This window comes from Colobus angolensis, unplaced genomic scaffold (genome assembly GCF_000951035.1).
Source record: "Colobus angolensis palliatus isolate OR3802 unplaced genomic scaffold, Cang.pa_1.0 Scaffold11, whole genome shotgun sequence".
Taxonomy (NCBI): domain Eukaryota; kingdom Metazoa; phylum Chordata; class Mammalia; order Primates; family Cercopithecidae; genus Colobus; species Colobus angolensis.
Window position 1 is genome coordinate 11,189,391 of NW_012112030.1, and position 13,991 is coordinate 11,203,381.

General features: G+C 37.9%; 1 protein-coding gene across 2 annotated transcripts in view; it reads left to right on the plus strand.

Annotated features, from left to right (window-relative positions):
* The first annotated feature begins 582 nt into the window (after nucleotides 1–582).
* Nucleotides 583–13,991, plus strand: part of PTPRO (protein tyrosine phosphatase, receptor type, O) — a 278,428-nt gene continuing 265,019 nt past the window's right edge. For both annotated transcript variants that reach the window (XM_011954422.1, XM_011954430.1), the window contains exon 1: nucleotides 583–1,126. In XM_011954422.1, coding sequence (XP_011809812.1) covers nucleotides 1,052–1,126 — 75 coding nt within the window. In that variant the 5' untranslated portion in view covers nucleotides 583–1,051. The remainder of the gene's footprint in view (nucleotides 1,127–13,991) is intronic.

Genomic DNA, 13,991 nt, shown 5'->3' on the forward strand with positions numbered 1-13,991 from the left:
AATTATCATAAAAGTCTTTAACGTCATCCTTTTCAGATTGATCAGGCTGAGTAGGAGGAGGAGGGTTTGGTCTTGCTGTCTCAAGGCTGGCAGAGGTGGAAGAAAATCTGCATATAACTGGACCCAACAGTTCAAACCCGTGTTGCTCAAGGATCATACATGTAAAATATTGTGACATATCCCCCCTTCCATATTGAGCTTCAGGTGACCCGACACACTTTGGTATCAAAAGAGAATCTGAAATGTACAAGAACTGGATTTCAAATGGAAAACGTACATAATTGTGCTATTTGTTCCTGGGTGAGTGAGGGATGGAGACGGTGAGAGTGTTTAAATGGGATGGAGAGAATGGAAGCAGTGGGGAAGGAGAAAAAATATCCTTCCTATCACACAGACACTCACACTACATACTCTATGTCTACAGTCACAACTACCCAAGTGTTACTGATCCTTTATAACTGCAACTGAGTACAGATGTAGCAAGACTGAGAGGGAACTGGAATCTGGCGCCTAGATTACTCAAGAGGGGTCAGGGAAAACCCTCAGAACTCCTGAGACCCAGAGATTGTGGGAAGGGTTGAGGCGGAGTCTGCAGTGGGGGCTGTCCAGCAGTCGTAGGCAGCGGCCGACCCTGGTAGAGGGTTGGGAGGCCGCTGTCATTTTATGGGTCGGCAGCCAGTGTGAGAGTGTCCCTGCCGCCAGAGGACCACGGCGGGCTAGGCGCGGGGCCTCCACCTCTCGCTCACCACGCGGACCCTGCGCCTCCTCCGGCAGCCGCGGTGGTGGCGGCGGCAGAGCCTCGCCCACTCCAATCCCCACCCTCTCCATCCTTAGTCATTAAAGAGCAGCAGCGCCTGGCACGTTCTTGGAGGACCCCCGGCGCAGAGGAGGAAAGGGAGCAGGCGCAGGGGGACTGGAAAGGCAGCATGCGCCCGCCAGGAGCAACCTCGGCGCCCAGGGTCTGAGGCTGCAGCCCCAGTTCGCCATTGTGAGCCGCCGCCGGGGGAGTCCGCTGGCGCAACCGTGCCCCCGAATCCCCGTCCGCGCAGCGATGGGGCACCTGTCCTCGGGGATACACGGCGGCCGCCGCCTCCTGCCTCTGCTCTGGCTCTTTGTGCTGTTCAAGGTAGGGGAGCTCCGCCACCCCTCCTTCCCAGCGGTCCGGGCTGCATCCGCGCTCCGGCGCCCTCGCTCTGCCGTGGGGAGCGGCGCGCCCCAGGGCGCGATGGCCCAGCCGCGGGAAGCGACTGCCGTGCAGTCTGGGCGCACGCTTTGTTGTCCTTGCGTGTGCGTGTTCCTGGTGGTCTTGAGAGGTGGGGGGCGGCAGGGGGAAGAATAAGGGAAGTTTGCTCCCTCCAGCTTTCGCCCTTTCTGCTCTTTTATCGCCGCTGAAATCCACATCAAAGGTGGGCTTGTTGAATAGTGCTTTCTCAGGCAAAATGAGGTCACTTTCTTTTCTGGTTTCCACTGCACCCCAACGCTGCTTAACCTTTCCGCCCTCCCTCTCACAGAATGTGTGGCTGCTTTGTCTTAATTTTCCTTACTGCTGGAATTATACACTGGGGAGTGGAGGGGGACTGAGCTCCCTGGCCACAAACGGACTGCCAGGGCTACGTTAGGGCAGACTTTTATTTGAATAAGGAGTGTCAGGTAGAGCTTGGGAAGGATTCCTCTCCCCAACTCCTATAACATCTTTAAAATTCCTTTTAAAAGTCTCTAGACTTTCTCCACCGTATTTACAGATGATAGTACCCCTAGATTTAATGGCGGAAAATATATAATAATTAACTTTTTCCTATTTTCTTTGGAATGTGCTACCCTGAGGTTTTACTTTGAGAAATGAAAAGGAAAGGAGTTGCTTTTGAAAAATCAGTTTGACAACTCTATTGTACATACATTTTTTTGAAGAAATGTCAGCTAGATGTTTTTCTTGGACGGCGATGTGAAGTTATGAAGTGATTGTCTATAACTCATGTCTTCGGTGGATCTACGTTAGTTCTGTCATTCGTCCTTTCCCCTCTCCGCAAAGCAAACTCAAGAATGTCGACAGGTGACTCGGAGCTATCCTTTCAGGACCACAGTGATACTTACCCTAGAAATGGATGCCAGGTTAATGGATCCAGAGGTTTTCTTATTTTAGAGTCACTTCTTGCTTATATGCACCATTAATTATGAATGCCTGAAAAGAATATAGTGAAACAGGACCAGTGGATTCAGAACAGCATTAATTTTAAATACTCCATACTTTCATTTATCTTAATGAAAAATAGAAAAAAAATTACAGGGCAAAACAGCAACAGAATGCCTAAGTAAGATCCTAAATTATATTTAATATGTTTTTACATTTTTTCTTGTTATCAATAATCATTAATTTTAAAAATATGATAACTAATAAGCTCAGTTATATGTGTTTACTGTAGGACCTTGTTCTTTTGTACACACCACAAATGCATTAGACTTATTAGGTTGTCTATTAGTCATTTTCTAACTATTTATCAAACTGTCACAACTATTTTACCTATGCAATAATTGTCATGAACCAAAAATGAGAAACCAAGTCACTATGCATTTTATCCAACGACAGCTAAGAGTGATATGTATGACATCTGATCCAAACCTAACGTTTAGCACAACCGCAGGTTTTTGCTTGAGTTCTTCATAATGAGATAATTCCAGAAATAAGAGAATGACTTGGTTGAGAGTGAGGGTAAGGTTTTGCAATTAAAATAAAATAAATGTGGCCATTGTTTGACTTAAAACTCGATATTGGAATGAGAAAATGCAGTTAGTGACGGCATAATGAAAATGTTAGTGATTGTCATAGAGGTCCAGCCTGCTTCACATAATAGGTATATTCCTGAACATTGCAGGTAAATGTAAATTATGACGAACTGCTTGCATAGTAAATACATCGTCAAAGTTTGCCATTTAAATAATAATTATTGTAATGGGACACATAATTTTGTGAGAAAAATCATTGTCCTTCATTTTATGTGAATGTAATATTTTTGCCACCTGAATATAAAATATATCAAAGGAAAGAAGAAAAGACTGTATATATTAAATATCTTCTATGTGCTGGGTTTTTTTAGGTATTTTACATATGTTATTTCCTTTAATCCTATTTTGCTGCAGTTGACAAGAGTTGTTCAAAGTGGTAAACTGGGCACATAGTGTAATGTCTTACATTTAGGGGATAGTATATTACATGGTGCATTGGGCACAGGGTATAATCTCTTTAAAATTTGGAGATATTTTTTAATTAAAGGTCCTGATTAAGTGCCAGTAAAATAGATCTACTCAAGCAGATGGTGACTGAAAGATAAGAAAAAAATCCATTATTAAATACCAAACTGCTAACTGTATCTCAATAATAAAATCCAAAATATTCCACGTGTACTGAGTCAGAAATAAAACATTCTCTCAACTGTCCCTTGCCAAAAAAATTTCCATAGTTTTCACTATAGTTAATACATTTTTCATTACTCCATATGAGAATCCTTTACATAAGAGTGAAAATCCTGAAGGAACATAAGACAGAGGAATTCAAGTATGAGGCTTAATTTATAGGTTTACATTTTCCACAACTCAAAACTAAGCAGTTGGATATCAGTGGTGGAAAAGTAGGAAAGTTTGAATGTGTATGAATGGCTATAACCAGTTCCACTGAGGGAGACTAAATGTGACTGGCCAAGAAAGTCTTTGTGCCATCATTCCTTATCCATGAAGCGGTGATGAGCACATATAATCGGGTATCTCAGACTGTCTAAATCATCCACTGCACATTATGAAGCTAATATCTGCATAATTTATCTTGCCTAAACATAATGTTGGTTATGAAAATTTTTATTTTTATATCAATATTGATGGTGTATATAAAATAGAAGCAAAAAATGGAACTCTATTATTAAATTGAAGGCTACTAATTTCAAAGTCTTCTATGGATGATTGCAAGTGAGATATTTATCTGGCGAGCCTCGCTGTTGTGTGCCTTCCCATAATTCCCAGTGAAAGAAATGTAACTTCCCACACTTGTCCTATCTTTACTAAAGCCTTTCTAGAAAATGTCTTCCTGTATCAGTTTACTCAGTGTAAGTACTTTGTCTACTAAAGCACAAATTGTGGAACATGACATCATAAGAATTTGAAGTTGGCCTTCCCTGAAATGTTGCTTTTTAGTAGTCAGCTGGAATATATTCCTAAACTCATGGTCTTGGTGTGTGTCCTTTTTAACTCCTTCTCTTTATTTCTTTCTATTTCTGCTTTTACCAGATATATCATCAAATAATATTACATTTAAAAAGAGTCTTAATATTGTATTTTCTGAAACAAGTTTATATTTAATTCTATAATACGTGAGTGTTATGATACTGGCCATTCTACTCTTATCCAGGGGAAATATCTGCTTTTCACAGTCTGTCTGCCTTTCTCCCCGTTCCTATGTCTCCCCTTCCAACCCCATACACACACATAAAGAAGTTTCACTTTTCGTGGTTGAGATTTCATCCATATATTGCACAGTGTTGACAGGTGAACCATAATCCTTTCATTTTGCTGGAGTAGCTTAGATCCTTTCCATCACAATGAAGTTTGCTGCCCTAACTCCCATGTCACCTGACTCCCTTAATAAATCATTTGCCAACCTTTTGGAGAAAGCTTTTTACATGCGACATCTCCAGTAGGTTGGCAAAGGCTCCCTGGGCCACGCTTCTACAGATGATCGAGTAATAATCCTTCCCACTGTGAACATATGTTTGCTTTTGTTCTTTGTTTTGTGAGAGACCATTGTTGTATGAAGGAATGGAAAATTCACATTACACCTCTGCCTCATTTTGGCCCAAAAGAAAATACACATTTTTATGGATAACTGATTAAAAACAATATGAGTTGTACTTTATTTTAAAATGTAACACTATTTCTACTATCTAAATATCCAACTTAAAGGTATTTAAACGTATAAGCAGATTTACTCCTGAACTTTATAAATATATTTCTAACTTGAGGCTTGAGGGGTTGTAAAGAATGTTTGATGTCAGATACAGTTGATGCACCTAAATAAAACATTGTAACTGGTAGCAGTGTGGCACAATAGAATGCTTAACAATGACCACAGATATCAAGTTCTCATTTTCTCCCTAATTTAATGCCTCTCCGTACACAGTTCCAGTGATGTTGCATTTTCAGAAACATAGCCCAGTGCAATGATGAGCTTTACTGTAAAGCACTTAATGTTTTCATTTAATTACTCCAAATATATTGTAAATATTTTTGAAATAAAGGAATGTCTACTGTAATATTTCTATCTTTCACGGTGCTACTATGTGGTGTTAGGAATTTAATAGAAGGTTAATAAACAGATTTAAATTTTCTGCATTATATAAAAGCTCTGAGAATTATGAAATATTATAATAGTGACTTGTGAACACATCTTTAAAGAAAATATAGGAAAATTATCATTATGGGAGTTAAATAATCATAATTACAATGCACTTGTTATATTAAAAGAGTAAAAATTTTACCAATCACTTATATTAGGATCTTATTAAAACCATAAATTAAAATATCTGTGTTATTTTTTCCCCAAAAATGTAATACTCTCAATTGCTCATTTATTCGTTAATGTTGCCTCATCTCTCATAAATGTTATTAATTAAAAGGTAGCAAATAACATACTAGGAGAAATTGATTGTTTTAACCTCTATGGGTGACCTACAATTTCAGATAGTACCCAGATATACAGGTAATATTTTTGCCTCCTCTTGCGCATCACCACTCCCCTATGACCACAACCAACCAGAACTGACCAAGATTTCTGTGTTCCTAGTAGAAATCCTCCTAATGTTTTGTCAGACATCACCCTTAAGAGATGAAGTCTTTTCTACACCCTGGTCTTGGTTATACCTATGGTGGTGTTTAATCCAGGGTCATATAACCCAATTTCTTACAGAACAGTTCTATAGTCATTTTAAATACCCATTATATCAGCTCTTTTTGCTTCAATAAGTATGTAAGTTTTTTTTGTGTGTGTGCATTGTTGTCATTAATTTGAGGAACCCAAACAAGGCCAATGTGGCCCAAGTAAAGTGAGCAAGAGTGTGAATGGATTGGGATGAGTGTGAGTGGGTTCCTTCTCTCCTGGTGCTATTGACTCCAGCAGGTCCCATATGGTTTCTGTCAGCCAATAAGGGTGGCTCACGCCTGTAATCCCAGCACTTTGGGAACCTGAAGCAGGTGGATCACCTGAGGTCAGGAGTTCGATACCAGCCTGGCCAACGTGGTGAAACCCTGTTTCTACTAAAAATACAAAAAATAGCTGGGCGTGGTGGCAGCACCTGTAATCCCAGTTACTCGGGAGGCTGACGCAGAAGAATCGCTTGAACCCGGAAGGTGGAGGTTGCAGTGAGCCAAGATCACACCATTGCACTCCAGCCTGAGCGACGAGAGTGAAACTCCGTCTCAAAAAAAAAAAAAAAAAGTATATGTGAATAACCTCCTTAATTGAACACCTCTCATATAATCTACTGTCACAGATTACTCCTAATGTTTCCCTTTTCCAAGCTTGTTCTAGGTCTTCAGAACACCAATTCTTAAATTTTTTTTCTTCTACACATTGTGCCTTTGAATTTGTTTCTGTGAGTAGGATCATATCTTATCCTTGTGCCAGAAAAGCGTTCGCAACTCTTTCAGCATCTAATTCTCCAGTGAAAGATTTCTTCTTTCCTTAGACATTCTAGTTACTTAAAGGCCAGCTCCTTTTTCTTCTGAATATATTAAAACCACCAAACAAACAGAAGATGTTTGAAACAAGGTTGCAGGGATTTCTTGATAAAAGGCTTCTTTTTTTCTTTCCTTTTTTCAGAAAATTGAGATGAAAGGGAGAAAAGTGATATATGCTTGGAAAAATATTTCAGAAACAGAGAATCAGAAATGGAAATAGGAATTCAAGCTTGAGAGCGGTATTGCAAATTATGAGTATGAATGGTAATTTCTGCAAGAAAATGAATATAGGGAAAATTAGAGAATGAAATGAAGAACATTCGATGAAAACAAATACACTGCTATTCTATTTATATGCAAATAAATGTATTTTCTTATCAAATACTCTTTATCTATTTGGTTTTCCACTCTTTATAAATAGGAATGCTGTGCAGTTCATTTTTCTAATGAAACTATTCCTATCTTAATGATAATTTAAACTAAATAAACCTGTTTTTTAATGTAGTTTTTGGTACATTTACTAGCAAATTAAAAGAATAAGAATGCAATTTATCTACAAGTAGTGTTCCAAGATCAGAATTTTACTAATAGTAATCTACATGAGATTTAAATGATGAATGTTTCTCTTTTTGTGCTATTTCATTTTACTGTTTTCAGATAACTGAGACTTTTGTTTTATTTTCCTCTGTCTGCTCACTAAGTTTTTAATATCAGTGATTTATGTAATGGGTGAGGAAGGGCATCATATGACTGTACCATGCCCTCAATACTGTTCCTTCGTTATTACCCGCCATTGACCAAATTAAGTGCAGAGGAATTTTTGACCCTGGTTCTCTCAACCTTTAACCCATATCAGAGACCAGTTATGAGCCTGCTGTGCTGATCCGTGTCTTGTGATTCTCCTTTGGTTCCACCTACAGGAATTTGTGATTGGCATGTACAAACCAGATGTCAGAGAATTCAAAAGAATGTTCAGTGCCCTTTGTGTCTTCGGTCCTATCTGAAGTCTGATTCCCACCTCCCGTACTTACTTTCTGAATCAATATTCCATTTTGATAAACTCTAGTATTCCTGCTTTTGGAACCTCTCCTTGTCTTTTAGTTTCCTTGAAAGAGCATCCTATAAACATTTTTTGGCTGACCAATCTTTTCCCAATGCCAAAATGGCAAGATTGAGAAGCTCCTTTTCTTCTTCAATACTGCCTTTTGTATTCCAGAATGAAGACTTACTACCCAATTCCATTTAGTTAATCAAACATCCATTAAGCATCTAATAGGTGCCAGGAATTTTACTAGATATTTTAGGTACAGAAGTGGATAATACTCAGTTGAATCCCTGCCAATGGCATAGTGAGAACATGGACACAGAAGATGGTCATTAAAATATGGTGTTTTGTTTTAAGGAGGAAAATGTGGGCTGCTAGAGGAGAGACACTTAACTATTTAGTGGTTTGCGAAATGATTTCTTTTAAGATGATTCCTGAGCTGAGTCCTGAAACATACGTATGAGTTAGGTTTAAAAATATACACATATTGGCAGAGAAAACTGCACGAGCAAAGGCCCAGTGTTGTGAAAAGCATGGCAGAGTTTAGGAAAAGGCAGATATATATATATATCAAAGGCAATGAAGCAACAAGAGCCAGATCAGGGAGACTTCTATATGCTGAGCCAGAAAGTAGGATGTCCGTATTCTCTAGGTGAAGAGGCCTTATTGAAGGGTTTAATCAAGGCATTAGTGAGGTAAGAGTTGCATTTCAGATAGAGCTCTTTGCCTGCAAGAAAGGCTATCCCAAAGGTAGAGCAAGCATGGAAGAATTACACTAGTAGTTATTGTAATTATCCAATTAAGAGATGATGAACATTGGCATTAGGGTGACAGACAGTAAAAGAGTGGCAATGCTGAAAAATAGCTGCATTGGCAAGACTGATTAGATGTGAAAAATTGGGGAGAGTAGGATGTAGGGTAATTTCTTGGTAACCAACCCTCTTGCCTGGAAGAGTAGTGGTCTCAAGATAGCATGTGTGCTGGATAGTCTACTCTCGAGATCAACTCACCCCTCCACTGTGCCCAGTGCCAGGAAGCTTCCCTCTATGGACCATTTCTTCCTGTTCCCTTGCTCTTTGGCTCCTAGTGAGTTTGGCCGATAGAAGGCACTAGCCAAAGATTACTGCTAGAAGGAGGGAGAAATCAAGTCGTTTATTCTCCTGGCCTCCATGCTGGCCAGCCCCCATTAGGCAATGGCTTCATTCTCTCTTCCAATTCTATAGTCAGCCCCTCTTACAAGGCTGATATTCTGACCAAATTCCTGAAACAGTTCTCTGTCCTTATCTCCCTGCTTCAAGACCCTGAGTATGTTTTCTCCATGCTTAATACAGTATTTGTACTCCACACCTTGATCCCTTCGGCTAGTCCATCCCTTCATTTCATTCTCTGGGATTTTCTTCTTGAGTGTCCTGCTGAGACCCTGACTGACATAAGACATGGTGGTTTAGTGGTAGACTTTTGAGTTTGAAGCAGCTGAAAACAAAGAAACAAACAAAAACAGGTACTTGATTATGAGCCTGAAGGGTAGAGGAGATGGAAGGCCTGGAGATGTGAATGGGATCCCCTAGCAGAGAGAAAGGGAGAGAAGGGCAGTGGGCCAGAAGGGGGTCTTGAGAGGCACCAATTGTTAGTGTCAGGCAAATAAGGAATCTAAGAAGCTGAAGGCGCAGTCAGAGAGGTACAGAAGGAAAGCAAAATTAAGGAAACCCAAGATCTAGGAAATTTCAAGTGGAGGACTTGGCAAACAACATCTAATGCAACAGAGAGGTCCTATAAGCTAAGATCTGGAAAATATCTTTGTATTAGGAAATAGGTAGGCTATTGGACTCTATGGAGACTGGGAAGTACAAATGCTTCTGGGAATTGAAGAATCAAAAAGCAACCCCTTATCTGATAAGAGCATAGGTGCCAGGTGAGATCAGAGAGACCTGAGGTCAATATCAATTCTCCACTGTGCTATTTACTGGCAGTAGGATGTTGGGAAAGTTATTTCACCTCTCTGGATTCCCTTTTGGTCATCTCTTATACATATGTCTTAGAATTATTGTCAGGAATTAATGGGAAAATGACAATAAAGTACTGGGAACAGTGCCTAGAATACAGTAAGCACTCAATTAATGTTATGTACAACAATAAACTGAAGAGGAAAATAGTAAAAATAGGCAAAGCAAAGTCAAAGAGGTAGGGCAATAAAAATGTGTACAGAGCAGCATTTCCCAAAATATGCTCCACAGTACATTGGAGAGGCTGGCAATACTCTCGTATTGAATGTTATTAAAAATGAATACCTTTGTGGTGACATGAATTTGGGAAATTATTAGTTTAACTGTGTTTAAACTAGTATTAACTTGTTTTTGTGTGCTAGAATTTCTTAGAACTTTCAATATGTTAACACGTATTGTGTCATCCACAGGAGAAATACAGTGTATAACATCGTCAAACTTGTTTGATTGTAGTATCCTTTTCCTTTTTTTTTTGAGATGGGGTCTTGCTCTGCCACCAAGGCTGGAATGCAGTGACATGATCTAGGCTCACCGCAACCTCTGCCTTCCAGGTTCAAGCGATTCTCTGGACTCAGACTCCCAAGTGGCTGGGATTGCAGGCATGTACCAGCATGCTCAGCTAATTTTTGTATTTTTAGTAAAGTTGGAGTTTCAAGATGTTGACCAGGTTAGTCTTGAACTTCTGACCTCAGGAGAATAATGAATATGCTCTAAGAAACGATATTTATCCTCGTACACTAGATGCTTTGTTTATCTTTCCTTTGCTTAAAAAATGATAAATGTAACCTTAAGGATAAAGAAAATATAGCAGCAAGATCAACTGTAACTTAAATCTCAGGATCAGGAGAATTTGCTTGGAAAGCAATCATCCCAACTTTCTTTAAGACAATGATGTTCAGGAAAATGCTTTTGGAGGAAAATATGTAGATATCCTCTTATTTTATGGATTGTACTAACTCTGGCTTCAGTAATTGTACATGTAAAATGTTTCTCTGAGTTTTGAATCAAAATATGAAACATACATTTTAACATTATTTTCCAATGTGATTATCTTAATATATAGCTTCACAGACAAATCAATTTTGTTCAGTATATGTCATTGAATTATAAAGCCATATTGTTTCAAAGACCATCTAGTTCAAAATGTAAGCTGATGCTTAGATATTGTCTCTAATGTCACTGCCAATTAATCATAAACGGTGACATTACCAACAGCTGTAAAGTAGCTCTTCCACCTTTAGACAACAGTTTTGTTGTTTTGTTGTTTCTGTGTTTTGGTTTGATTTGGTTTGGTCTTGAGATCAACTATTTCTGGTTGTAGCATTCACATGTTACTTCCATCTCTGCTTGACTTTAGTAGAGTACTATATAGTGACTGCTCTCACTCTCATGGATGTTATGAATAAATGCTTTGCCAACAGACCTGATGGCTTTTAAAGATAAAATGTGAGAAGCTTGTCATCTCACCATTCTGTCCTCATCCTCCATCACACCACTTTAAGCTATTTACAACAGCCCAAATTTTCTGCCTATTGCCATTTTTTTCTTTGTTGTAGTCACAATAACAAATTGAGTGGAAGACAGTTTTTATTCTTCCTGAGGGAGTTCCATGATGAACCATGGTAAGGAGTTGGGGAGGCTAGTGTGAGAAAAATGCATGGCATGTAGTAAGCATTCTATATATGCAGATTTTATATTATTCCAATCTCTGCTCAAAAAACGTTTTTATTCAGCATGTCTTTCTGAACAGCCTATCTAAAATCATCCCTATCACTCTAACATTTTACCACTCTTACCTAGGCTTCTTTTTCTTCAGAGAATGTATCATTCAGTACATGACATTACATTGTATTTTTATGATAACTTAGCTCCTCTACTGGAATATTTATAGGTTTCATGAGAGCAAGGACTTTGTTCATTGTGTTCATTGTTGTATCCTCAGCACCTGGAAGAGTGCCTGGCCTATGGTAATGTCAAGGGAACATTTGTTGAATGAGTGAACGAATGAGTGTTGAATAAATAAATGGAGTGAGGGAGGTCAAACGAAAGGTATGGGACAGACTCGATCCAGAGGAAGAGCAGGATGCAGGCATGCAAGCACAGGGAGTAGAGAAGCTGCACAGTCAGATGAGCTAGGAAGGAGAGTCTATCAGACAGGCACCGCTGAGTCGGGCTGGCGAGCAGTGGCATCAGGGTGGAGGATGACCTGAAGATGCCATTTTGTTCTGGTGGAGGGAACAGAGGTTTTATTACCACAGGTGAAAATGAACTTGTTTAGACATCAAGATAATGTTCCTGACACTTTTTTCTTCTCTTTATTTTATCAGGTTAGAGTAAACCCCTGAAGACAAATGATGGGTGCCCAAGTCATAAATAGGTTCCCTTGTGTAATGAAGCAAAAACATAGCTTTTCTGATCATTCATTCTCCATCTTATTCATTGACTGTGCCTATAATTTACTTACTTATAAAAAGAAGTTTTCTGAGTTTTTAAAATGTAAAAATTTGTTTTTGTTTTGGCTCTACAGTTTGAAAATATCAAATTGAAAATTAATGTGTAAATCTTTTTTTCTCTCACCATGCATGTCAATATAACCAGATTGTCTCTAGACCTCAAAAGGCATTTCTGGAAACTCACACAACTAACAGAAGCTCAGATGATAAATTATTATTTTTCTTCAAAACTTAAAACTTTTATGATTTCCTTTACTTTTGAAAATTTTATTTTTATTTTTTTAAATGCCTATAGATACCTCATGGAAATTTTAAAAATGACTTTTTCAAAATGATTGTCTTTCCTTGGACAAAATTCCATCGGGTAACTTCTTATAGAAACAACTGGTAATTTTTATACTCAGTTGAAATACTAGGTGATAAATATTTTATAATGCAACACAGACAGTGAGTTAAACATGCTGATTCATGAGTGCTACATACATTAAAGTGTTAGTATATGTAGAACAAAAACCTGGATTGTCAAGATTTTCAAGTGACTAACATACAAAATATATGCTTAAGACAATTGCTTTCACTTAAATAATTCAGTATTTCTCTGGTAAGTTGAAAGGTATTACATAATCTTATAATGCACTGATCTATATCCATAGTCTATTAACTGTGCTGAAAAAGTACTGAAGTTTGGGTTAGCTGTATTTTTTATTCTACAACTTTAATTTTGTTTTCATTTGTTGGCAAATCAATATATTATCCAAAGCCAAAAATAGAAGGAAAATTGTGATCAAATTATTTACACTCTCACATACATGACTGAAAGGAGTTTTTGCTCTTCCCTTTATAAATTTATGATCAGGAGACTCACTTCTGGAGAGTATAAAAATAACATTAATAATTCTTTGATTAATGAATTGTTTTCCTTAAAATTAATAATCTTCTTTACTTAACATCAAATCAAAATTTCTGGAAACATTTGAGAACACATTTGCGCAAGTCTTTTTCTGTCTCTGCAGTGGCTACACTAGAATTAGGCTAATTGTCACACATTACCCTGTCTCTGAGAGAAGCCAGGAATTTCCAATTTAAGTCAAGTTGGTGATCCATAAAATAGATATCCTAGTAAAATTACTATGAGCTTTCTACTTAGTTTGATATTGTGCTGATAACTAAAGTGTAATTATAAAAATTGAAGTGTTGTTACTGCCAAATACCACAAAATATAAACATCACACTTATAATAGTAAATACTGACACCATCACCTTAAGAAGTATCTTCTCATTTGGATGTACTTAAAATTCTTAGATCTTTATCTAGGAAAAAAAAATTGGCTTCTAAAGTTCGTGAATGTTAGGTTGATTAACAAGATAAATAGTAAAAGATCAAGGGAATGGTGTATTGTCTGCATGTATTATTAAACATTGAGTCATATGGTCATCTTTTAAAGGATTATAGGAAAAAAAAGGTTATTATGAAATGCATTGGTGTAATAGCCTTATTTACATATAAACATAGTGATGAGATGTGGCCAAGTGTATTCTGCATTGTCATGGGGGAATTTCCTCTGCAATTTTCCCTAACTAAATTATACTTTTTAATTAGTCTTTCAGAACTGACGATAGGCCTTATTCAAAGTGATTAGATACTTGAGATTTTTAATATGGAAATTGTGGTATTGACAAAGCTTTGCTAAAATAATTGTAAGGACTTAAAGCTAAATACTTTGGAATTCATTCTAAAAACTTAGTTTATGAAGTTGTGTTAATTTTTTTAAT